This window comes from Hibiscus syriacus, unplaced genomic scaffold (assembly GCF_006381635.1).
Source record: "Hibiscus syriacus cultivar Baekdansim isolate YM2019G1 unplaced genomic scaffold, ASM638163v2 tig00006570_pilon, whole genome shotgun sequence".
Classification (NCBI taxonomy): domain Eukaryota; kingdom Viridiplantae; phylum Streptophyta; class Magnoliopsida; order Malvales; family Malvaceae; genus Hibiscus; species Hibiscus syriacus.
The window spans coordinates 1,425,195-1,453,147 of record NW_024062102.1 but is presented as its reverse complement, the minus strand read 5'-3'; the positions used below and the strand labels follow the sequence as shown (position 1 = coordinate 1,453,147).

The 27,953-nt window shown below is 33.4% G+C and overlaps 1 protein-coding gene across 1 annotated transcript; it reads right to left on the bottom strand.

The window, feature by feature from the left end:
• Nucleotides 1-9,967: 9,967 nt before the first annotated feature.
• LOC120200850 (trihelix transcription factor PTL-like) lies at nt 9,968-12,852 on the bottom strand. Its single transcript, XM_039201597.1, has 2 exons — nt 12,106-12,852; nt 9,968-11,262 (listed from the first exon to the last, which is right to left on the bottom strand). The coding sequence occupies exons 1-2, from the start codon at nt 12,579-12,581 to the stop codon at nt 10,062-10,064; spliced, it is 1,677 nt and encodes a 558-aa protein (XP_039057528.1). The 5' UTR covers nt 12,582-12,852; the 3' UTR covers nt 9,968-10,061.
• Nucleotides 12,853-27,953: the final 15,101 nt, after the last annotated feature.

Below are 27,953 nucleotides of genomic sequence, written 5' to 3'. Positions count from 1 at the left end.
AATAAGAATTTTTTAAATTTGGTTATAAAGGTAGATTAGTTAAATAGTTCAATGACTTATTGGAAATATAGTTGAAGGTTGTTTAGTAATTATTGAATGAATTAAAGGGTAAAATGGTCAATTGACAAGTAAGATTTTTATTCTTCCTTTATAAGATAAGGGAACCACGTGGAAATGGAGAGATTTCTCCAGAGTTCTCTTCTTCTCTTTTAATTTTTCTTTCTTCTTCACGTGGAAGTCAAGAGCAAAGGTGAGTTTCTGGTTAATTGATTTCTTGTTGAATTTTAAGTTTGGTTTTGATTATCAAGTGACTCTTAAGCTTAAGGGAAGCTTAATTTGTCATAAAACAATAAGAGGAAATGTATAGAAAGGATTAATGGAAGGAAGTGAATAAATGAAATCTTGGTAGAAAGACATTTATGGGATTTCCAGACCAAATTTAAATTGTCAAGGGTCCAATTAAGAAGTTAGAAACAATAGAATTGAATTTGGAACATGTTGAAAATTTAGTGTAATTCTTGAATTACATATGGAGAATAGGATTTTGATGTTAAAGAGGTGATTAATGAATAGAAATGAGTTTGAATATGTGTATGTGAGTTAAGAATATAAAAGGGGATGAAATATGAAGAGTTGAGCTGAAAAGAAAGTGAATTTCGTGCTCTAACTGGAATTTATGGGTTGTGTGTATCGATGCACATTCATTGTGTACCGATGCACTCTCAAATAAATGAACATCAAATGCAATTAGTGCATCGATGCATAAGAAGTGCATCGATGCATAAGAAGTGCATCGATGCATAAGGAGTGCATCGATGCACCCCCTTAAAATGAAAACATCGAAGATGATTTGTGTATTGATGCATAGGTAGTGCATCGATGCACATGTTAAAGAATTCATCGATACACTATTGAATGCATCGATGCACTTCAAGGTAAAATATAATTATACCTTTCTTTTGGTCTAAGAAATGATAGATTAGAATACATCAATTGGATACTTATATGTATTAATGTATGATTATATAGATATCGAGCACGAACAAGTTCCAGAACGATTATCAAGTTAAGATTTGATCAAAAGAGTGGAAAGCATAAAAGTGGTTTGGAACTTAGTGAGGCCAAGGTGAGTGCATCTTATTACATCGAATTATATGGAAATTAACTTGTGATAAGTCTATTTCAGATAGTATAGTACATGAAGTACGTGATTAATATGAAATGTATGTATACTTGATTGTATGAGTGTATATATATGCTATGTGAATAAATGGTTATGGAATAAAGTATATAATAATACAATGTTATTTGAGTTACTTAACAATGAGTTATAAGATTACAGGCATATGTAACATAAATTATAAGATAAGAAAACATGTGCTTACATGTATTTACGGATATATATATATATATATGAATAAGATATGATATATGTTTATGTAAAACCATGCAAAGTGATATGAGAAGTGAACTACATGATTATGTGATCATATGAGAATGAGATAAAGAGTCATGAGATATATGAAAGAGAAAGTATAGGTGATAAGTGAAAGTGAATCATATGATTATACGTATATGGATGACATGAATTATATGTATGTATGATTATATGTGTTAACATGCTTTTGTATGTAATGATATAAGAAGTATGTGCTATGTGATGTATATATATATGAACATATATGAAACTGAACTATGTGATTGCATAAGAAAGATATGAGCCATATGACATGATACATGTGAACATGAGAAAACAAAGTATAAGATATGAACTATGTGATCCAGAATGTGAAAAGAAGCTATGTGACTACATGTATATGTGAAAGAAGTTATGAGCTTATATGACATGTGATATGAAAGTGTATATATGAAATGATATAAAGATAAATGCCCATGGTATATGATACGAGAGCGATAGGTATAGTTGGCATGCCAAGAGTCGATGGTTTACCTATGTTCTACGGAACATATGGATAGAATTACCTATGTCTTTTGAGACATATGGACAATATACCTATGTTCTAAGGAACATATGGACAGTTTACCTAGGTTCTTCGGGACCTATAGACAGTTGCCGAGGTTCTTTATGACCTCTGGATAGGTCCTTTGGGACAAATTTCATAGCACCTAGTGGGACCCCATACGAGCTGTGGTGACAGCATAGTGCACAACCTCAATAGACTCACATATCTACAGTTCTCACATATATACATGGACTAACAAAGAGATAACAATAAATATATATTACAGGTAAAGTATATGCTTTTGTAATATGAATTGCATTATATGATTATATGATGGTGTGTGTATTGCTTGGTTAAATGAATCATATGTGGCTTAAAAGAATAGACATACGAGTATATGATTATAAGACATAAATGATAAGAATATAGATAGTGGAATAAGGTTAGTAATGGAAATTGTGTGAGATATGTATATGTGTATATTACATTGTATGTAATGTTAAATTGTTTTGGTATAACATCATGAGATGATGTGTTCCTGCATGTTTAAATAATTATAGTTCTTTTATAAATGTAATGCCTCACTAAGTCATAGCTTAGCGTGTGATTGTTTCACACGTAGGTTACAGAAGTGAGAAGAGTAAAGAGCAATGTGGAGCAAGACAGGTCAGTTCTCCTTACCGAATGTCAGATCAGAAGAAAGGTGAATAATATGTATTTTAATATATAAAGTTTTAGTTGGCATGTATTCAAAATAATATATTGTATAAGCTCTGAATAATTCTATAAGCGTTTTGAATAAGTTATACGTTATAAAAATTTTAAAATTACTCACTCTTTTATACAAGTAAATGTTTTGAAAAGTTAATGTGACACATCGGACTCGGATACTGGTTGCGGGTGTTACAACCTCTTGTCTCATCACTGGAGAGGATAACATTGAAGTCACCAGCTAAAATCCATGGATAACCCATCGTGAAATACAGGTTACTCAAGTCGTTCCACAAGCTTGATCTTTTCTTCTTGTCCGAATTACCATAAATCGCCGAAATAAAGAACTACTTAGAATGATAATCCCAACTAACATTAGTCGTCATATACTGAGGGTGAACAGCCACCAGGTCAACCATTAACGGTTTGTCCCAGAGAAGCCATCCGCTTCCACATGGATAGATTTATCTAACCCGGACTTGGAAATAACATGATCAGCCTTTCCATTACTGATACGAGTCTCAAGAAGAGCAACCATATGAGGTTTATGCTCTTGTGTGTATTCCTTCAGGACCTTTAAGAACTTGTGCCCGCTGCAACCTTGGCAATTCCAAGTTAGTAATTTAAAATCCATAAAAGATATTAGAGATTACCTGTGAAACAACGCTTAAACATTGGCAGTGCACTCAGCCTCATTTTTGGGAGGCATAGATTGATCTTGAAGGTTTTGAACCATATAATTTAAGGCATCGTGGATCAATGAGCTTCCTTGGTTTGTATCCCTAAACTTTATCCATTTGTTTCAAATAACATAAGGAGTCGACTTGCTTTTTGAACCATTTTGAAGTTTCACATTACCTGGACCTTGGTGGGAAGTAGGCAGAACCTCACGAACATTGATTTCCTTATTGAACGCAACCACTTTGTGGAGCTTGGAGTCTAAGGAAGTTTGCACTTACTTTCCATCCAAACCTAAGGAGTTGTCGAATATGGGGTTAGTATTTGAAAGATATCGAGAACCATTAACGCTTACCACTTCATATTGATTTAAATTAAGTCCACTTGAAGATTCAAAATTTTGTATGGGCACGTTGGAGCTCTCGCCATGCAACGTGGAGTCCACGTGTTGAATTACATTATCTTCATTCCTAGTTTGAACTGAAGCCAAGCGAGCAAAGGGCTCCACCGGACCAGTCTGCTTTGATTTAGGCGGTGCAGAACTCTTTTTTGATTTCCCCTACGGTGGTGCCACGCAACCATGATTACCAGCTAAGGATTAAGTGTATAAACTGGTGTTATTGCTAGTTTTAAGGGAGCGACTAGTGCGTTCAAAATGGATATTTCCCCTCGTGATATTAATAGCATTGGACGTAGAAAGGGAATTAAAATTCGATTATCTATTTCGAGCACCAGTAGAAAGATGAGCTTTCCCTTTTCTGAGAAAGTTGCCATTTAAAATCTCAAACGTTGATCCAGTTTCCATATTATTCATGATTTGCTCCGGGTTTTTTGTTGTTGAGTTTTGCTGACGTCTGCGTTGTCTGTCAACTATCATCAACGGGCCATAATGGCTAGATTCCAACAAATTCACATTGTTAAAAGGTTGTTCTCTAGTCTGTAGCTTTGACATGGAAACTTTCACCGCTTGATTGCTATAGTCAAAATTTTGGATAGCATCAAGTTAGCACTGATTAGACTGAGAGTCTCAAAACACGCTTCCTTTAAGTGACCAAATCGCTCACATGAAAAATAAACATTGGGAATATTTTCATAGTGTACTACCTGAATCTTCTCACCAACAACCACTTTGGAAATTAGCGGCTTCATGAGATCCATGTAGCTAGCAACTCTGGCAAACCTACGCATATGGTTGGTGTCATGGTGAAAGTTTAATCGAGCCACCTTTCCTACGAGACTATCGATATTACTAAGTATCTTCTTGTTGTACAGATACTCCGGTAAGGCAGGAAAATGAATCCAAGCAATTACCACTGTTGGATAAGGTTGTGATGTGTTAAAGTTCATCGATCAAGGTTGAGATATTCCATAAATAATTCAAGGACCCTCAGCCAAGACCTTGATGCAATCCTCGTCGTTCTGAAATCAAGCGAGGAAATAGCCATTCTCAAGATCCATGAGAGTGAACGGTTTGGTTGACTTCCACAGAGCATGGGTTTTATTGGTAAGAGTATTAAACCAATGTTTCTTTCTAAAAGTTTCAGGACAATCGTGCGAGCCATACTCTCTTCCACCTGTTTATACGTTCGATCATAAAACTGAATGGACGACATACCAAAATGAGTACCTTTGATGATATCTTCATCTGAGATATCAAACTTATCTCTTATAGAGCCTCCAAAATTTCTGTTCATATTATCCGCAGCTGGAGTAGCAACTAAAGTCGCAGCGTAGAAGGTCACGGGAGGTAATAGATCAGCCATGATCATCTCAGTATCTTGGACAGAAACCTCCTCCTCCAGGGGCTTAAAACAAACTTTTTTAGTGGCATCGAGTTGCTCCGGTGGGTCGCGAGGGGAGAGTATTCCTAACAGCATTTTTTAGTGCAAGTTAGATTTTTTTTAGCTCTTGTATTCATTTGTTTTGTTTCTTATCAGCTTAAGTGGTTTGGTTGTGATTTTGTTATTGGATGGTGATTCTTTGCATGTGTTATCTGTGAGGTAGTATCATTTGATTTTGAGCATTCTTTTTCCTCCATTTAGATACAGAGGGTTTTTTTAATGAGGTTTAATCGATTGATGGTTTTGTACGTGTTCTTTATTAATATTATACAAAGCTTACCCTTTTAAAAAAATCCAAACTGAAGAATATGTATGAACCTTAATCTTTAATTTAGAGAACCCAGCCCACATCATCCGACCCCATCAAAATCTAAGTTTGGATTATTCAATACTTAGGGTACGTTTGGTTCACGAAATGTAAGATTACTAGTGGGAATGTAAGATTACCAGGGAATAGGATTACTGGGAATGTTGTATTTTGTGTTTAGTTGGTTTAGCAAGGATGTAAGATTACCGTGTTTGGTTAAAGGAATAAAAGATTATTGGAATGTATATTTGACCAAATTATCTTTATTATATATTTGTTTTTTAACAAGTTGGAAAATATTTATATATTTTCTTTAAAAAAAAATTAAATTCATAAAATTTATATATTTTTCACAAAATTAAAAATATAAAAAGGTTTAATCTAAGGGTAAAATTTTATTTTAACCCCTAAACTTCATATAAAATTTTAATTATAGATTTTTTTTGTAAATCTAAAATAGTTTAAGGATAAATTTATAATTTAATCTTCGTAGAATTTTTATTATTCAATGACAGAATAAGGATATTTTTGAAAAAAAAATTAAGGGCATTTAGTCCAAAACGTCAGTAATCCAACAATACTTAAGAAAAGGGAGGTAATGACATTCCCGATAATATACCCCAAGAAATCTACTATTGGTAATATAAGATTACCAGGAATGACATTCCCGACCAACCAAACGGGAGAATGTGGATTTCATTCCTATGGAAATCTCACATTCCCCCAACCAAACACACCCTTAAGGTATTTGGGAATATTTGAATTTTCTCTCTCAAGATCTTAAAGCACTCATCAGTGGCATCTTTGGTGATTAAAGAAGATGAGAAAAGGCTTCTTTTTTACTTTCAACTCGTATGAAAGGTTTAGGAAATTGCTTTTGGTATTTATAACAATAATATTCCAAATTTATAAAAAAAAACTAATAAACCTATTATTCATGAATTCCATTTTTTATTATATAATTGTGTGAAACCTAACACAAAACTTTCATCACCTTCCACTAAACATATTAATATAGCAATTAGTCATACAAATCTCTCACTTTCGTAAACTTAATAATTTGGTCCTTGAACTTTCAATTCCACTTATCAAATTTCAATTGAATCTTAAATTGATGGAAGCTGCTCTCAACCTGGCGATAGGGGCAGCCTACTACCCTACCTCCCCCTTATCCCATCACATATGGGAATAGGATTTTGTTATTGTTGTTGTTGAATTGAATCCTAAATTGATCCTTTAATGACATTAATTGAATTAGACACACTAACAAATAATTAAAATACATATTTTTACCCTTAGAATAATTTTTTATTCTTCAAAATTAGAGAAGATTAATAATCATGAGTATTGATAATCATGCCAAGATATTGATCCTTAAAAGAGAATATCAACTCTTCTTTTTATTTTTGAATTTTTTAAACATTTCTAAGCTCAAAAAGATATCAATACATTGGGTTCGTATCAATATCAAACTTAAGGTATCAATACCTTTCACTTGAGAATTGATACCTAAGTGTCAAAATGCCAAAAAATTATTATTCAACTCTATAAGCGTTTTTTATAACAATATTAAAATTTTAAAAATCAAAAGAAATTTTTCCTAGCAATTTTCACAAATAATGAAGAACATGCCTTAAGTATATTTTACACCAAAACTCGTGGGACAAGTGTCTTTTACCCTAATATAAACCTTTCTCCAACCCTGGAAACAAAGTGCAGCTTTTATCCTTTCATGGCAAAGAGTTCTGAGTACTCATAGGGAAGCCATTAATGTTTCGAACTGTTATCATCCAGTTGCAAAAGTTTCTTTTTTGTTCAACAAATATTAAACTTCTTTTCAGTGTTTACATGTCCTTTCATTTGCATATATTTCAATAATTATAAATTCACGTACCCAACTGATAGAAGGGGCTTTTAATAAAGTGCTGCATATTATTTGGAAGATAATGCTATCATTTAGAAATTATTGGTAGTGTTAGTGTTTCAGATTTCTAGGAGTGGATGATTTTACCATTTCTGGCTGGAAAAGGTCGAATTTCCAAAATTTTCAGTTAATTTCCAGTAATCAGTCACATCAAATGGCATCATCCAAAATTTACTTATTATTTTGTATTAATATTATTATTATATATCCATTTCCATTGACTGCTAAATGCACTGCAAAGTACTGTCATAATGCCTTGGGACAACCAAAGCTTGCTTAAGAATTCACGAAATAGGCAAAAAGAAAAACTGATAAAAGAAGGCAATGTGGGTTTCTCTTTCTTTCTTTTTTTTTTCCCGAATTTATTGCAGTGAAAATGACTGCAATATTGTCTCCCCCCTTTGTTTGGTCCCCCTTTCTGGTGCGGGAAGCTTCTTTACGCTTTCCTATGTACGGAGAGTTCCCTGTCTGGAAAGGGAAAAAGAAAGTAAAAGAAAAGGAACACTAGTTGACGCAAGTATGGGAGATCATAAATGTAGTAGTGTCTCTATGTACATGAAACTGAAAGATTTAACTCCTACAACGAAGTTAAAAGCTTCCATGGAAGGCAGCATCAATCCATCTCTTTCTTTTACTTCTCTTCATTATTTCATTTATACACCCACTGCATTTATTCTCAACATTCAATTGAAGATACATATATACATGCATGTATTCAGACATGCATAAACACACGTATACACATATACATATACATATACATATACATATACATATACATATACATATACATATACATATACATATACATATACATATACATATACATATACATATACATATACATATACATATACATATACATATACATATACATATACATATACATATACATATACATATACATATACATATACATACATATACATATACATATACATATACATATACATATACATATACATATACATATACATATACATATACATATACATATACATATACATATACATATACATATACATATACATATACATATATACATATACATATACATATACATATACATATACATATACATATACATATACATATACATATACATATACATATACATACATATACATATACATATACATATACATATACATATACATATACATATACATATACATATACATATACATATACATATACATATACATATACATACATATACATATACATATACATATACATATACATATACATATACATATACATATACATATACATATACATATACATATACATATACATATACATATACATACATATACATATACATATACATATACATATACATATACATATACATATACATATACATATACATATACATATACATATACATATACATATACATATACATATACATATACATATACATATACATATACATATACATATACATATACATATACATATACATATACATATACATATACATATACATATACATATACATATACATATACATATACATATACATATACATATACATATACATATACATATACATATACATATACATATACATATACATATACATATTTTAGGTCTAATCTTGATTTTCAATCTATCTATTAAATTGAAATATGAGATTTAATCTATCTACTTTGATACTTATGGTATTATAACATATGGATTCATATTGGAACTTAATAGCCACGTGGGAGAGGAGGCTAATATTTTTTTCTTGAATAATCTATAATGAATATATAAAGTAATATTGGTTCAGAATTTAGTAGATGAAGCTGTTCAAATCCAAATCTTTTAAGAAGAATAATATTTTTGTTTACGATTGAGACTACTCAATGAATTTATCCGCCAAAATATTTAAATGCCCCTTTTATGTCCTTTAAATTTCAGGTTAATCCACGGTTGATATTAAATTCTTACATTTATATAGTTAACGAATAAATAAATAATTTTTAAGGTGGTCCAAAAGTTTGTTAGTTTCTTTTCACCCTTAAATGTGAAAAAGAAGCATTTATTGAAAACGATCAAAGGATCCTTAATCGGTAGCTACAAAGTATAAACAGTTATAGGCAAACCATAATCATACGCACATATATCATCTATGGCATTTCTAAAAGATAAATACTCTGAATCTAACAGTTCAGTTATTATATAATTTTTTTACCCATTAATGATTCATTTGCCACCATTAATTTTGCAGCATTACCAACTTCATATAACCTCCAAAAACCTTTAAAAAAATTTTTGCACCAGCTATATAGTAATTTAAACAACAAATGATAATTGAAACTAATGAAGAACAAAAAAGAATCATCAAATTTCATTGCATGGCAGAAATATGTACTTAAGAAGTTAAGATATGAAGAATTCAATGATTTAGAACAAAATTTCAGCCTCTCGTTTATCTCTTTTCAAGATACTTAAACCCTTTATTGTTATTAATCTTAAGTTGTGCACTTATTAAGAGAACCGCATTAAACACAATTTCCTATACATAAAATTCTCATAATCAGTTGCTTAAACATTGTACAAACCCATCCTAAAAGAGTGTAAAATTTGTCAAATAGTTTCTTACCTCTTGAAAGTATACCCATTTGCATACATCAGATGTGGGATTAGAATAATTTAGAAATCTGTTCTTTTTGGGGGGAGCTTTCATTACCTTTATTGAGCTTCAAACCATAGCTTTCCCAATAGTTCTCTCCATCGTTCATTAAGAAGCGAAAGCAACTGTCATTTACACCATTGCCAACTGTGTTGAAGTTAGAAGGGGAAGAGCCATCATTTTCTTGGAGTCTCAGTGTTTCACTGTAGAGTGACTCATTGTTCTGATAATAGCCACAGTGATCTCTTGTGTTCTCCTTTCGCTTTTTATTACTCTCCTTTGTTTTCATCAAGTAAGCGCCAATGCTATCCCATTTCTCTTTGCACATTAAAGCACTCTTTTCAAAGCCTAAACAAGCCATCTTAGCAGCTATTTCTTCCCATAGAATCTCCTCAGAGCACCCTTCCATGGTGGTTCTCAGCTGTATTAGCTTAGAAATCTCAGTTTCTTGCCACCCATCTGCAATAACGGTGTCCTTTAACGTTTCACTTTGGTTTTCCATTTCATTAGCCATTATCACTACAGATGATGAAACACCCTTCAATTGTTTCCCAGTCAAATTCTGCAAAGCCTCCATTAAAGCAGAATCTCTAGCTTCAATCCAAGCTCGCTCTTTAGCCCAAAACTTATGCTCTCTATCAGTCCTTGCAGCCTCTTCTTTCCTCCATTGTTCCTCCCTTAAAACCCTCTCTTTCTCCTTTTCTTCTAGAGTCTTTGTCAGCTTCTCAAGCCATGCCTCTTGCCTCTCTATTAGTTTCCTCATTTGTGAATCAATAAACTCTTTTATCTTTGCCTTCCAACACCTACTACCACCCCTTTTCTTCCTCAATGAAGTGACATTCTCCATTGCAGCTGCAGTGCTTAAACCATTGTCATCGGAGGAAGTAGGGTCGAATTCAAAGGAATTTGAGAAGCTTAGACTATCACAAAGCTTTTGAGAGTGATAGACATCTTGATTTGCTTGAGTAATATTGCAGTTTTGAGTGGCATGGAACCGAAAATTGTTGCCAACGAGTTGAGTTTCTTGGCCTGAAACTGAGTTGCTGGTTTCTCCATATAAAGCGTCAAGCTGTCTAAAGAATCTATAATGCTTACCATCTTGTCTTCCAGCTTTCCCTTCCTTAGTTTTCTTGTAATACTTATACAAGTTCTCAAATTTCTCCCTACATTTTTTCCCACTCCTTTGGTACCCATGATCCTCGCACATGATCCTACAGTAACAAGAAAATGAATGACAATTGGGATAATAAGTTGAAATTATAAATGGGAACACTAATTCAAATTTGGTAACTGAAACATAAAAGATGACTATCAAAAGGTCATGTGATGATTTTTACCAACGTTATGAATAAAAAAAAACTGGGTTTCCCTTGCTGAACATTTTGCAGTTAACCCAATAAAGCATGTTATTGACCATTCAAATATGCAACCAAAGATGGATAAAACTAGTAGATGTGTACTTAAACATCCAAAAGGTTAGTCATTTTTATAGGCAAATTAAAAAAGAACAGTTGAAAAAGCTTTGCACGATAATGAAGGCAACACACTTTCAAAGGAAAAAGCAAGTCAGTTGGAGACTGTTGATTATTGAAATGATCAACCATCCTTCGTTTTCTCAATTAAATATAAAAAATAAGAAACAACACCTGGTTCACTGGTCCAGAACTGAACTTGTTTCAGCATAGTCGTTTTACTAAAACCCTGAATTTGTTTCAAAAGTTTGCTCTAACAGCAAGAAACTCTATGACTAGTCATGTTTTCTTTACATAAGTTAAGATTTGAGATACATATCTTTCTGTGGGAATCATGTAAGAAGAATGAAAGAAAGAAGAAAGGGAAATCTTTTTATTTTTCTTTGTTGGGTAAAATTTGTGATAAAATGAATAAAAAGGCCCCATTTTCATATCAGTAGAGCTAGTAACAGTGAAACCAAAAGAACCCAATGTAATTGATAACTTGAAGAAGAAGAAGAAAAGAAACCCTTTGCAAATGAAAGAAAGGGAAAGGGAAAGAGAAGAGAGAGAGTTAGGGTATGTTTATTAGTTAGTGAATACCTGGAAACTTCCTCCCACAAAGGACCCTTTTGATTAGCTTCTTTGAACTTGGGATCAAGCCGAGATCTAATCTCAAGAAGTGTTAAAGTCTCTTGACGAGGCCATCTTCCAGTTTCTCCATCACCTCCAAAGGGAATAGCATCACCATCGAACCCACAACTGGCACTAGGAGTCGAACCACTGTTGACAGCCGCAGAAGCCGTGGTGGTAACATTATTAGCAGTAGCATCTGAATGGAACTCGTGATGAAGTCCACGAGGCATCAATTCATGACTAACTTGCCTACCCTCGGCCATTTGCATCATATAAAACTGGTGGTGGTGATGATGATGGGGAGGTTGAGGGGACGGCACATTCCGGTTGCCGTAGGAGAATAACTCAGGACCCTGAGGAACTGTTTGGAAATGGCTTGGTCTTCCGTTGAGCAGTTGCCTAAGATCAGGCATGCCATATGGATGATGATTCTCCGTTTCCATATCGAAGAGAAGCGAAGCGAAGCTACAAAGAGAGAGAGAGAGAGATAAAAGGTATCGAGAGAGAGTGGCAGAGTCGGATCGTGTCTTCCACGAAAAAGCTAGAATTTCAAGCAAAGGACAATGGCCCCATATACGTGTATAAATGTACGTATTGCGTAAGTGAGACTGTGGGAGCGTAGGGAGAATGGGTTTTCACTGGTTTGGACAAAGTAAAAGGAAAGTGGAGAGTTCAACACCCGTATGGCAGCATCAGCAGCAGGAATAGAGAAAGGGAAAGAAGAGAGAGTAATGAGTGACAGAGGGACACATGGTTAAAGCTAAGGAAGACGACGAAAATATATGCAGGAGAGATATGTGAGTCGTTTGCTGATGCATACACAGTATCTAAGCATCCTTCCTTTTTGACCGCCCAATATCCCTCTCTCTCCGCTCGTTCTAGCCTTGTAGGGATTCATTATCATTAGCTTCCTAATTCTACTAATTTAGAATTAATTGAGTGGCTGTTGTGATTTCTAAGTGTCATATTTCATTATTTATGTTTACCGGATGTGTATATTATAAATGATTAAAAAATTAAATAGATATTAATTATTCAAAAAGAATTTAAACTATTTAAAATTAAACAATTAAATTATAATGATAGTCTATTTATTTTATGATTAGATTACTTTTAATATTATTCTTAAAATAAAATTGTAATACTATATAATTTTATTTGGACCACTTAATCAAAATATAAAATTATGGTGATTGGACGAGGGATGTAAAACTATCTAAAGACACATTTTATTAAAATATTTTTTATAGAATTTGTTTTCTTTAGAACAAGTTTATTTTTTTAATAATTTTTAGTTTCAATTTCATTGAACTATGATAAATTATTACAGTTCTTATTTTTATTATAATTTGTATATTAATAAATAAATGCATGAACTCTTGACCGAGAATTATCCACTCAGTGTGAGTAAACAAAGTGATTAACCAGTATGCAGCCATAGCATTAAGATGTCTCTCGATTGATGAGGGTGTTGAGCCACCTCTGTTATACTTTGACTAAAATGATTTTCTCATTATCTCTACATCATCCAGCCAATATTTGAGATGACTTTGTTACGAGCAAGTAACATCGAGATGCCTCTACCCATTTCCTGCAATATTCATCCAAAAACATTGAGATGTTTCCACACATTCTGCAGTCTCCCTACCCAAGGGGTCGAGTTGACTCAGCTTCAGCAGTAGGAATGCCTCTATTGTATTTTAAAGAGTGTCAAAATGTCGTTGCTTTTATGATTGTCAAGATGCATTTGCCCTAGAAAAAGGAAATTGAAAATCCCTTATTAATTCTATCAAGGATAAGATGCTTTCGCCCACGTACATGATTTTTCAGAGTGTGTGGAGTTGCCTCCTATTTGACCAAGAGCATGGAGATGTCTCTACCCCACCTTAACTAAAGAGACTATACCATAACCTCTATGACAACCGACCAAAGAGAGTCGAGATACCTCAATTCTAGTAATATGAGTTTCTCTATTACGGCTAACAAAACATTGAGATGCCTCCAATGCTTGTGCAAGTGTTTCTTCATAAAGCATGGAAGATTCTCAGCTATATATTACCGTTGATGAGCCTTCGTTCTTTCTACAGAGTTTCTCTAAGGATGTTGAGATGCCTCTCATTCTAGCTACTACAACTTAAAAAATCCTTAAAAGAGTGTTAGATGTCTTTACTCCAGTAATAAGAATTCTCCATTGCTTTATAAGTGTTTAGATGTCTTTGCCTTAGCGAGGATAATGCCCCATTGTTTGTACCAAGGAAAAAATGCCTTCACTCATCCTCTAAAACTTCTATAAGGGTATCGAGTTGTCTTCTCATTGACTAGAGTGTTGAAATGCCTCTGCTCCATCCTTACTAAAGTGAATTTTTGCTATCCCTCTGATGATCGACCAAAAACAGTTAAAATACCTTCTCTACGATTATAGAAATTTATCTATTTCCCTTGTCGAACATTGAGATGTTGTTGTTTCCTTCATTTCTTCTTTACAAATATCGAGATTCTCTGTAACATATTTAACATTGAGATACCTTTACCCCAACCCTCTCATTATCTCATCAATATTTTGTCGTATATTTTAGGCATCGAAACAATCCCACTCAAAATTCTATTTGATTACACAAAGGAGGCTAAACCAAAATATTGCCAACATAAACCTCTGAATTACAAAATGTGTTATCTGTAACTATAACACCCCAACCCGTACCCGATCCGGATACGAATCCGAGGTGTCACATTGACCTTTCAAAGCTCATACATTTAAAAAAAAACCATAGTAAATTTAAACTTTTATTAATACCAAAACTATATTTACATCGTTAATTTCAAAACATTACAAACTTGATCAGAGCTTACGTACCATACAACTCTATTTACATACCAACAAATAGATTACATAAACAAACATACTGTGCAAGAGGCTTCTGATCTTCAAGTTGTGATAGCTGCTCTGCTGCTCCTAAGACTGGTCTTCTTGCTTTTCTATACCTACGTGTAAACCACTTACACACTAAGTCATGGACTTAGTGAGACATAAACTCGTAATAATGCATCTCTTATAAATATGAACATGCAACATAATATTCAGAATTCTATATCATTTCATATGAATCATCATAAACAATATTAATACTATAACATATAAGGCAATACACACTTTTCATATGATTTATAGGCCCATGTATATACTGAGAACTTAAGGTATTCGAGTACATAGAGGTTGTGCTCATCTGTTGTCACCACAGCTCGTATAAGTCCCACTGACTGACATATGATATTTGTCCCGAATGACCTATGAATATGTCCCGAATGACCTATGAGTATGTCCCAAAGGACCTATGAAACCCTCGACTCTTGGCATGCCAACTATACCTAGAGCTATCATATTACATAACATGGGCATTAAGATTATACTTCATATAAACATGTACTCGTGTCATTTCCCTTGTAATCACATATATCTTTTCTTCTTTCGCATTCCACATATGCATATAATCATCCATATCATATTCTATAACACAAGTATTTGAATACATTCATATGATTCATATACCATGTAGTGAATCATATGTAAACATATATGACTTACACACATTTAATAAAGACTATGATGTATGCATGTTCATACTATTATACTATAAAATTTATCTCGGAAATAGACTTATCGCAAGTCTTATTTCCATTAAATTATACATATATTATGCACTCACCTTGGCCTTGCTTGCGTTGATTCAATCCTAATTCTTCAATTATTCTAAAAAAAATTATGTTCTATATATACACAATAATACATGGGTTCATATCAATATTCGAATTGATATACTCTAATCGTTCATTCCTTAAACTAAAAGAAAGGCTACTTTCATCTTTTATTTAAGGTATGTATCGGTACACTCTGTAGTGTATCGGTACATTCCTTAACGTATGTATCGATACACTACCTATGTATCGATACACAGTTTACATTCGATGTTTTCATTTTAAGGGGTGTATCGATACACTTCTTGTGTATCGATACACACTGAATAATTTCTGGAAGTTTACCCTTGATGTATCGGTACATGTTGAATGTGTACTGATACACACCAACCCAGAATTCACATTTTATGCATCATATTTCATCCCCCTTATATATTCCTAACTCACATCCATATACTTAAATCTATTACTACTTAATTATTACCTCTTAAACTTTAAAATCATATCATTCATATGTAATTCAAGAATTACACCCACTTTGCAACATGTTCTAAATCCAACTCTAACACTTCATATTCTTTAATTAGATTGATGACAAGTCAAATTTAGTCTCAAACTTCATTAGAGAACCCTCTTCCAAGATTTCACTTATTTCCTTCTTTTCTTTAATTCTCTCTTTTCTCTTCATCTTATTGTTTCAAGACAATTTAAGCTTTCCTTAAGCTTAATTATTACCTAATAATCAAAACCAGACTTGAATTTCAACTAATTATCAATTAACAATGAAACTTAACTTTACTTGGCTCTCACGTAGGAAAGGAAGGAAGAAAGAAGAAGAATAGAACTATGGAACTTATTTTTGGCTTCTTTCTTTTCCACCTGGGTTAATATAATACCATCCCAAATAATTATCTTGCTATCAAAAGACACTCTTGTCCTTCTATTCCTCATTCTTTATAAATTGTTCCTATACAACATTTTCATATAAGTCCTTGAACTATTTCATTATTCTACTTTAGTCATTAAATTCTGAAATTTAATAATTTGGTCACTAACCCGGTATTGAGGATGTTACAAATCTCCCCCTTAAGAAAATTCGTCCTCAAATTTTCATTACACAAAGAGATGGGGGTATTGATTCCTCATATCTTCCTCACGTTCCCACGTTGCTTCCTCCACTTTGTGATTCCTCCACAAAACTTTGACCAGCGGAATAGTCTTGTTTCTCAATTGTTTAACCTTATAATCTAATATTTGAACCGGTTCTTCTTCATAAGTCAAATCCATTTGAACCTCGATCTCTTCTGGTGTTACGATATGGGAGGGATCAGATCGATACTTTCGAAGCATTGAGACATGAAAGACATTGGGTATCTTTTCAATTTCAGGTGGCAAAGCTACTTGGTATGTCATTGGTCTCACTCTTTTTACAATCTCATATGACCCAATAAACGAGGACTCAACTTTCCTTTTCGACCAAACCTTAACACCTTCTTCCATGAAGACATTTTTAAAAATACTTTCTCTCCAACTTGGAATTCAATTTCCTTTCTCTTTAGATTTGCATACGATTTTTGTTTATCTACTGCAACTTTGAGATTACGCTGAATTACTTGGACATTTTCTTTCACTTCCTGAATCAACTCAGGACCCAGAACTTCTCTATCTTTGAGCTCATACTAGTTCAAAGGCGTACGACAGTTTCTTTCGTATAAAGCATCATAAGGAGCCATTTTAATGCTTGACTGATAACTATTATTGTGCGCAAATTCAGCAAGTGGAAAATATCTTTCCCATGATCCCTTGAATTTAATCATATAGGCTCTCAATATGTCATCTAGGATTTTGATCGTTCGCTCAGAATGTTCATCAGTCTGAGGATGAAATGTTGTGCTAAAATTCAATCGAGTCCCCAATACTCCCTGTAAAGACTTCTAAAACCTTGATGTGAATTTAGTATCTCGATCAAAAATAATGGAAACATGTAAACCATGTAAACGTATAATCTCCCTGATATACAGCTCGACATATTTATGCATGGACAAACCAGCTCGCACTAGAATAAAATGAGCTGACTTAGTCAATCTGTCTAAGATCACCAAGATTGAATCTCTTTTGTTCGGAGTCAAAGGTAACCCCGTTACAAAATTCATCGTTATATTCTCCCGTTTCCACTAAGGAATCGACATGGGTTGCAATAATCCTGACGGAACCTGATGCTCAGCTTTGACTTGCTGACGAGTGAAACATTTAGACACAAATTCCGTAATATTTCTTTTTATTCCTGGCCACCAATAATGACTCTTGAGATCCATATACATTTTGTTTCCTCCTGGATGCATTGTCAAAAGACTATAGTGAACTTATGTTAACAAATCATTCTTTAATTCATCATTATCTAGAATTACTAATCTCCCTCGAAAGTATAGATTCCCATCCGATTTAACCTCGTAATCAATAAGTTTTCCATTTTGTACTTGATGTAACATTTTTAAACATTATTCATCTCTAGCTTGCAATTCCTTGACTTTGTTTATCCATTATGGCCGAAGGGATAATTTCGCACATAAAGCACCATCATTACTCAATGACAACCTAGCATCCAGAGCTCGTAAGGCTGCAAACGTCTTCCGGCTTAAAGCATATGCCACTCATTTTCTTTTCCATGATGGAAGTCAATTACTATATCATAGTCTTTTAGAAATTCCACCCATCTTCTTTGCCTTAAATTTAACTCCTTCTGAGTCATTAGATACTTCAGACTCTTATGATCTGTATACAAATAACATCGTTCACCATACAAGTAGTGACGCCAGATTTTAAGAGCGAACACCACGACAGCCATCTCCAGATCATGCATAATTCTTCTCGTGCAGTTTTAACTGCCTTGATGTATACGTAACCACTTTACCTCTTGCATCAATACACATCCTAAACCATTATGGGACGCTTCACTGTACACCACATAGTTTTTACTAGACTCCGGTTGAACTAGTACTGGAGCTTCTGTCAAAATCTTTTTTAACATGGTAAAATTTTCTTGACATTCAGGAGTCCACACAAATGTTACACCCTTTCTCATTAACTTAGTTAAGGGTAAAGTGATCATCGAAAAGTTCTTAACGAACCTTCGATAATAACCGACAAGTCCCAGAAAGCTTTGAACTTTAAATACATTCTTGGGAACCTCCTATTCAAGAATAGTTTTTACTTTTTTAGGATCTACTCGAATTCCTTCCACAAAAATCATATGTCCGAGAAATATTACTTCATTCAACCAGAATTCACATTTGGATAGCTTGACATATAACTTTTTTTCTCGTAAAATCTGCAACATTGTCCTCAAGTGTACACTATGATCTTCTTTCGTCTTTGAATACACCAATATGTCATCAATGAAGACCACTAAAAATTAGTCTAGATACGGTTGAAATATTCTATTCATTAAATCCATAAAGGTAGTCGGTGCATTTGTAACTCCAAAAGGCATCACAATGAATTCATAGTGGTCATACCTCATTCTAAATGCAGTCTTTGGAATATCTTTTTCCTGAACTTTCAACTGATGATATCCAAATCGCAAATCAATCTTAGAGAAAACAGAAGCTTATCTCAACTGGTCAAATAAATTGTCGATCCTAGGGAGAGGATACTTATTCTTAATGGTTACTTTATTGAGTTTCCTATAGTCGATGTAGAGACGCATTGACCCATCATTCTTTTTCACGAACAACACTGGAGCTCCCCATGGTGAAACACTCGATCTTATGAATCCTTTGTCCAATAGCTCCTATAATTGTATCTTCAACTCTTGCAACTCTTTTGGAGCCATTCTATATGATGTCATGGCAATAGGTATTGTTCCATGCATTATTTCAATCTGAAATTCTACTTCTCTATCCAGAGGTAACCCCGGTAATTCTTCTGGAAAAACATCAGGAAACTCATTTACTATTAGAATTTCTTCTAACCCTTTCTCTTTGGTTTTAATATCCAGTACATTAGACATGAAACCCTGACATCCCTATAACAATAGCTTCTTTGCTGACATCACTGAGATGACATTTGCCAATGGATTCCATCTTTCACTAAACACTACCACTTTCAATCCATTTGAACTAATTAATGTTACCCTCTTCAATCTACAATCAACATTTGCATGATAGCGATATAACAAATCCATTCCCAATATCACTTCAAATTCTTCAAAGGGTAATTCCATCAGATTAGCAGGGAATTCAATTCCCTGAACCTGTATGGAACACCCCCGACTCACCAAATTCACACGAGCAATATGCCCTAATGGATTTGTCACTATCACCTCATTGTTAGTAGCTTCTAGCGGAATGTTCAGTTCCCTCACTAACTTACTACTAATGTATGAATATATAGACCCCGGATCAATCAATACCATAACACATTTATCAAACAGTAGGAATTTACCTGCAATTATCTCTGGATCATCCCAGTCTTTATTAGTTTTGAGGTTATATACTCTAGCAGTTGAGTGAACTTCCTGCTGAGTAGAAGATTCAGGTTGACTTCTGCCTCTTCCTCTACCTCGTCCCCTCTGAGACATTGAAGCAGATCTTTCCGGTGAAACCTGTTTCCCTACATCGGAAACAAGCTCTTATTTTGACCCTGCATATCCCGCTATGGTTTCTTCCATAAATCTGACACTACCTAACTTGACTCTGTTGTGCTCGCCCATCACCAGACCCTAAAGATTGAGTCTATCTAGCTCTTGCCTGATTTGATCCTCTAGCAGAGGATGCCATAGATTCTGACCTCGCTTGAGATCAAAAGCCAGGATCTCTATCTCTCTTGGGTGGTGCAGAACTAGATGGAACTCTAGTTCTTTTTTACTGTTGAGATCTTTATTCCCCAAACCGTTCACTCTGAGATCTCTCTACAGTTTTAGCACGGTTTACTACCTCTTGAAATGAAGACAAGTTCAACACAATCAACATATCTTTTAGCCTTGGACGCAAGCCCTCAACAAACTACTCGTAGGCATCTTTCTCTCTAGGCACCAATTTTACTGCAAAACGACTTAACTTATTGAATTCACACTCATACTCATATACAATGCGGTTCATTTACTTCAAATTTAAGAATTCCTGCTTCATCTTCTTGATGAATGGTCTCATATATACTTATGCTGAAAGTCTTCCAAGAATAGAGACCATGTCACTTGATCACTGGTCATCCTCAAGGTGACATTTGTTCACCAAATTCTTGCTTGCCCACAAAGCAAGGAGAACACCTCATCCAGCTTCTCCACATCAGGACAATGAAGTCCATCTAACATGATCTTTACGTCATTAAGCCAAAGGTTCGTAGCAACAGGACCCTCCTCAGCTTCACTTTTGAACTCAGGAGCTCCTAATCCCTTGAGCTCATTTGCGACATTCATCCTCTGCGTTGAGGAGGCAGGAGGTTGGAAACGCGTCAAGATTGCGTCCAACGTCCTGAAGAAGACATCTTGGTCTTGTACAGACACTCTAGAAGGTGTCTGCTCTTCACATTGTCTGGCCAGGACAGGTGAATTACTACTTTCAGCTAGACTCTCATCTCCCGCTTCACTTTGGGAGCTATCTTGTCTAGAAATATAATAAGATATAACCAAATATCTCTATTAGCTAAACAATATACTAATTACTCTTATCAGAGCAGATGTTCTTACTACTATGTTGGTATGTACACTTTTTAAGACACTCTAAACTTCGGTTTATACCGAGAATAGACTAAACCTTAGTTATGATACCATTAAATGTAACACCCCCGACCCGTACCTGACCTGGATACAAATCTGAGGTGTCACATTGACTTTTCAAAGCTCGTACATTTATAAAAAACATAGTAAATTTAAACTTTTATTAACACCAAAACTATATTTACATCATTAATTTCAAAATATTACAAACTTGATCAGAGCTTACGTACCATACAACTCTATTTACATGCCAACACATAGATTATATAAACAAACATACTGTGCGAGACGCTTATGATCTTATCTTCAAGTTGTGATATACTGCTCTACTGCTCCTAAGACTAGTCTTCATGCTTTTCTATACCTACGTGTAAACCACTTACACGCTAAGTCATGGACTTAGTGAGGCATAAACTCGTAATAATGTATCTCTTATGAATATGAACATGCAACATAATATTCAGAATTCTATATCATTACATATGATTCATCATAAACAATACTAATACTATAACATATAAGGCAATACACACTTTTCATATGATTTATAGGCCCATGTATATACTGAGAACTTAAGGTATTCGAGTACATAGAGGTTGTACACATCTGCTATCACCACAACTCGTATAAGTCCCACTGAGTGGCATATGATATTTGTCCCGAAGGACCTATGAATATGTCCCGAAGAACCTATGAATATGTCCCGAATGACCTATGAGTATGTCCCAAATGACCTATGAAACCCTCGACTCTTGGCATGCCAACTATACCTAGAGCTATCATATTACATAACATGGGCATTAAGATTATACTTCATATAAACATTTACTTGTGTCATTTCCCTTGTAATTACTTATACTTTTCTTCTTTCGCATTCCACATATGCATATAATCATCCAAATCATATTCTATAACACAAGTATTTGAATACATTCATATGAGTCATATAACAGGTAGTGAATCATATGTAAACATATATGACTTACACATATTTAATAAAGACTATAATGTATGCATGTTCATACTATTATACTATAAAATTTATCTCGGAAATAAACTTATCGCAAGTCTTATTTCCATTAAATTATACATATATGTTCTATATATACGCAATAATATGTGGATTCATATCAATATTCAAATTGATATACTCTAATCGTTTATTCCTTAAACTAAAAGAAAGGCTAATTTCATCTTTTATTTAAGGTAGGTATCGGTACACTCTGTAGTGTATCGGTACATTCCTTAACGTGTGGATCGATACACTACCTATGTATCGATACACAATTTACATTCGATGTTTTCATCTTAAGGGGTGTATCGATACACTTATTGTGTATTGATACACACTGAATAATTTCTGGAAGTTTACCCTTGATGTATCGGTACATGTTGAATGTGTACTGATACACACCAGCCCAGAATTCACATTTTATGCATCATATTTCATCCCCCTTATATATTCCTAACTCACATCCATATACTTAAATCTATTACTACTTAATTATTACCTCTTAAACTTTAAAATCATATCCTTCATATGTAATTCAAGAATTACACCCACTTTGCAACATGTTCTAAATCCAACTCTAACACTTCATATTCTTTAATTAGATTGATGACAAGTCAAATTTAGTCTCAAACTTCATTAGAGAACCCTCTTCCAAGATTTCACTTATTTCCCTCTTTTCTTTAATTCTCTCTATTCTCTTCATCTTATTGTTTCAAGACAATTTAAGCTTTCCTTAAGCTTAATTATTACCTAATAATCAAAACCAGACTTGAATTTCAACTAATTATCAATTAACAATGAAACTTAACTTTACTTGGCTCTCACGTAGGAAAGGAAGGAAGAAGGAAGAAGGAAGAAGAAGAAGAAGAGAACTCTGGAACTTGTTTTTGGCTTCTTTCTCTTCCACGTGTGTTAATATAATACTATCCCAAATAATTATCTTGTTATCAAAAGACACTCTTGTCCTTCTATTCCTCATTCTTTATAAATTGATCATACACAACATTTTCATATGAGTCCTTAAATTATTCCATTATTCTACTTTAGTCATTAAATTCTAAAATTTAACAATTTGGTCACTAACCCGGTATTGAGGATGTTACGGTAACTACCTTGAAATCTAGACAAAGTCATTTCTAACGTCACATATGAATCTAGATTTAGATCACTTCTAGCCCTATCTCACTACCTCACTGGCCTCTAGGGCAATACAAGTCGACATTCCCTCGATTAGGTGCGACAGTTGTTATACCTCATTGGGACCTCCTCCAAAGACTGCACTCCTGTTTCCTTTACTCCATCTGTCAAGTTATGAGGCCTCCGAAGTTTGTAGTAGCTCTCGAAGCCCTATATCCTCTAAGATTTCTCGAATTCTCTTGGGCTTCATGCCCTTCGAACGGTTACAGACCCTTGACATGACCTCTAAAATAGTCATGTGATCTATAATCTAATATTTGATAGTCAGATCTATTTAGTTTGTCGACCTATAAATAGTCATCATCACCCTAGGTCTACCACCAACATCAAGGTCATGTATACGCAAGACTTAAAAAGGGAATTCTCTCTCTCTCTCTCTCTCTCTCTCTCTCTCTCTCTCTCTCTCACTCACTCCCATGTTATCTCTTAATGACTGTTCATCATCGTCTTCAGTCTGTCTACTCTCTATTTCTCCTCCATTAAGTAAACAACCACAATTGTCTATCTAAAAAAAAAAAAAGATGAATCACTAAAATCCACCATAATCCAATTTTCCCATCAACAATTATAAATAAAAATTAATTTTAATGTAAATATTTAAAATATGCTAAATTTTAATGTTTAAAATTTTAACAATATAAAATATATTAGTGTACTAAAGAAACATATTAAAAATAATATATGTTAAACAAAAATAATATATTTAAGAAAAACATAAAATATGAATGAGTTAAATAGGTTTACATAAGTTATTAACAAAATGAGCATGTTTATATTAAATTTAAGACTAAGGAAAGTTCACATAATTATGCATAATGTTGTTAGCATATATGAGCGCTAGAACGCGACAATGAGTCCATACACTTTTTACTGTATTTTGGTTGCGGGTCTTTCTACCATTAGTTAGAAATTGAATTTATTACCTAACTATTCAATTTCAAACATTAATTACCAATTTGCGTTGTTTAAAAAGTTAAGGTAAATTACACTAATGACCACTTAAGTATGGACAAAATTTTGTTTTAGTCATAAATCTTTTAATTTTATCAATCAAACCACTTAATTATTTAAATGACGTTAATCAAATCATCTTTCATCAACATTTGACGAAGATGCTAACGTAGCAGTTAACATAATTGATATCATTATGCATTTGATCCTCATTATTTATACATCCTATCAATTTATCCTTAATTTTAATTTAATTAAAAAATAATCCTTCAATCAGGTGATGAAACATATCAATAATAACATGTGTTATGACCTAATTCAAGGGAAAATAACTAGAAAACAATGGTGTTAGAGAAGACTTAAACATGGGATCTAGAGAGAGGATAAGATGTGCCCTAATCACTGCGCCAAACCCTACTCATTCCACATGGATTACAACATAATATTTATGACTTGTACTATAATTAATGCCAAAAAAATTAAAAATGGCCAAATGAGGTGTTTAAATCCAAGTCATTTAGAGAGTATGAAGCACCTAAATCACTAAAGTAAATTTAATAGTTTTTTTATTAAAAGTAAATTTAGTAGTTAGTTTATAATTGTATAGATTTTATATATATTTTAAAGTGTAGTTAATTCAAGATTAAAATTAAAAATGAATTTAAGATGTTTGATATTTTAAACTAAATTTATTTTTTTTCTTTTCCATGATTATATATATAAGTATATTGAAAAATCATTTAGCAAAATCAAACTCACAAGCACAAATTGAAATCATAAGATAAATTTATAATTCAAATCTTAAATATTTATCATGAAAAAGTTTTTTGAGAATTATTTCTCATTTACATGCAATCAATTTTAATCATGTTAATGTTATAACTTAAATTACACATTTTTTTACTACACAATCCAATAAAAATTAATTAAAATATAAATGAGACATACATTTTTTTATTTTTAATAAAAAATAATTTTTTTAATTAAGTTAAAAATTTCAATTTAAATATTTAAATGGTTTGATTTATAAATTTAAAAGATTGTCTGTCACAAAATGTGAGTTTACTATGCACAATAGCTATTCAAACACCTGCTAAGGGCAAGGTTCTCTAGAGATTTTTCATCAACAAAATTCATAAGGAATGAAGTGCGTGCAGGACATTTGTAACGCCTGGAAATTTTAGGTCTTCGAACTGATAGTGATCCGAAGAAGAGAATCATCAGTGGAAGATTTAGAGGTATAAGAACACTGCCTCATTGCATAAACGATTCAAATAACAGTAGAAAGCCACTGGAAGTGGCCTAGGGCTGAACAAAACATCGAGACAAGTTGAGATCAAGGATTAATTGGACGTTGAAAAGAGGGAATAGAAGGGTGACCTATAGAGTAAATTCCCCTAATTCCTTGAGAGTCTGGACTATGTAAGAGATCAGATGAGGAGAGTTCCACCCCACTTCCTCTTCTCCTCCAACACAACTCTCAAACTCTTCCTTCTACCATCCTTCATCCCAATGACGAGAAAGCAAGGTAATACCATTTGTAGCCCAATGAATTATTAAGTGCAGACCATGATTTAAATTGTGGTTCCAATTGCATTTTCAGTTTTGTTCTTTTTTATTGTGGTTGTAGACATAACAAATACTATTGCAATCATTTTGGTTATCATGGTGATGATTTAAAATAAAATCATACAACTTATTTTAAAACATAATAATTTCAATTACCGCAACAAACTTCTATATTAAGAGATAAATATTCTAGTTTAAAACTTCGTATGCAAATATGTGAAGTACTAAATAAGTAGTTTTTCCTATTTTAATTCATAGTAATTATCAGTTTCCATTTTAAGAGATAAATCTTCTAGTTTAAAATTTCGTATGCATGCCATTTTTTATGGAGCCAAACTTCTATGTCAAGAAGTTTTCAATGGGTTGTCCTTGTCATAGACAACAGAGAAAAAGCTACAAGCCTACAACATTTAATATTAAAACGTAGACAGAAGCTTCATACCTGTTGTTGCCTGTTTGCAATTCTAATCAGAAAACAAGTGAAGATATATCTGTTTTTATATGTTTTGCCATGTACATGTACAATCTAATATATTAAAGTGCAGATGGTGGGGTTATTTAGACTGTCAAACACTTGTAAAATATAGTGTCTGTAACTATTTCATGTATAAATATATAAAACATGAAACCATCCATAAATCATTGAAGTATTAAATGTAAAATAAAATCATACGTGAAAATTTAAAATGATGAAATGCATGGAATTATAATTGAAGGTAGAGGCATGCAGAAAGAGGTAGAAGGGCGGTAGGGGACAAGAACTGAAGAGAAGAATCTCAGTGCTTTGGGTTTGGTTGTGTAAGTAAGACAAAGAGACAGAAGCAAATGGGGACAGTGTGGTCAGAGGGCAGGCCTCAGTCTCAGGTCTGATAGCTTGTTATCCAAGTAGCCCCAGAACGTTCCATCCATGCACATGCATACTATACCCTCTCTTATCTCTCATACTTCATACTACTACTCCTTTTCTCTTCTTCTTCTTTTTCGCAACGTATTTATACTAGTTACTAAATATTTGATTTCCAAGATTAGATATTTTCGTTTAAGAATTCAGTTAAATTCAGTGGACCATAAAATTAGCCGATGAGGTGTCAGGTTGTGCTGGGGCTGACGTGGCAAATCATTAGGTGAATGATTAGGGTAATGATGAGATTAAATGGTGTGATCCAACTTAGACAATAATGGTCAGCTCATGTGGGTCCTCTCCCTTAGCTGGATATCAATCAATCTCTCCATTGATGGACATGATGTGCGAATAATGAACGGTAATGGATTGGGATTGAGTATTTCGTTTCACCCGGCCCTCTATCTTTTCTTCGGCACTCTCGATATATATTTTAAATTGTTGAATCACATCATATTTAATTTAAAATAATAATGGACTAAATTTTATTTAATTTGCTACCCTTTATTGCCCTAATAATGTTGTGGGAAAATTTTCCATTTAGAGTATCCTGTAAATTATTTCTTAAAATAAGGTAAATGTGACGGTATCACTTGAAAGACATTGAAAATATATTGTCTTTAGTTTTTCTGGAAAAAAATGCATGGTTTACAATGTGTGTTCCTCATGGCCGACCATGTTTTCTTTCTCTGTATTTCCATGCGTTTTGTTCAAAAAAATTGAAGACGAATTACAATACATGCATCTTCCACGGCTGAACTGAACACGCGTAGTAC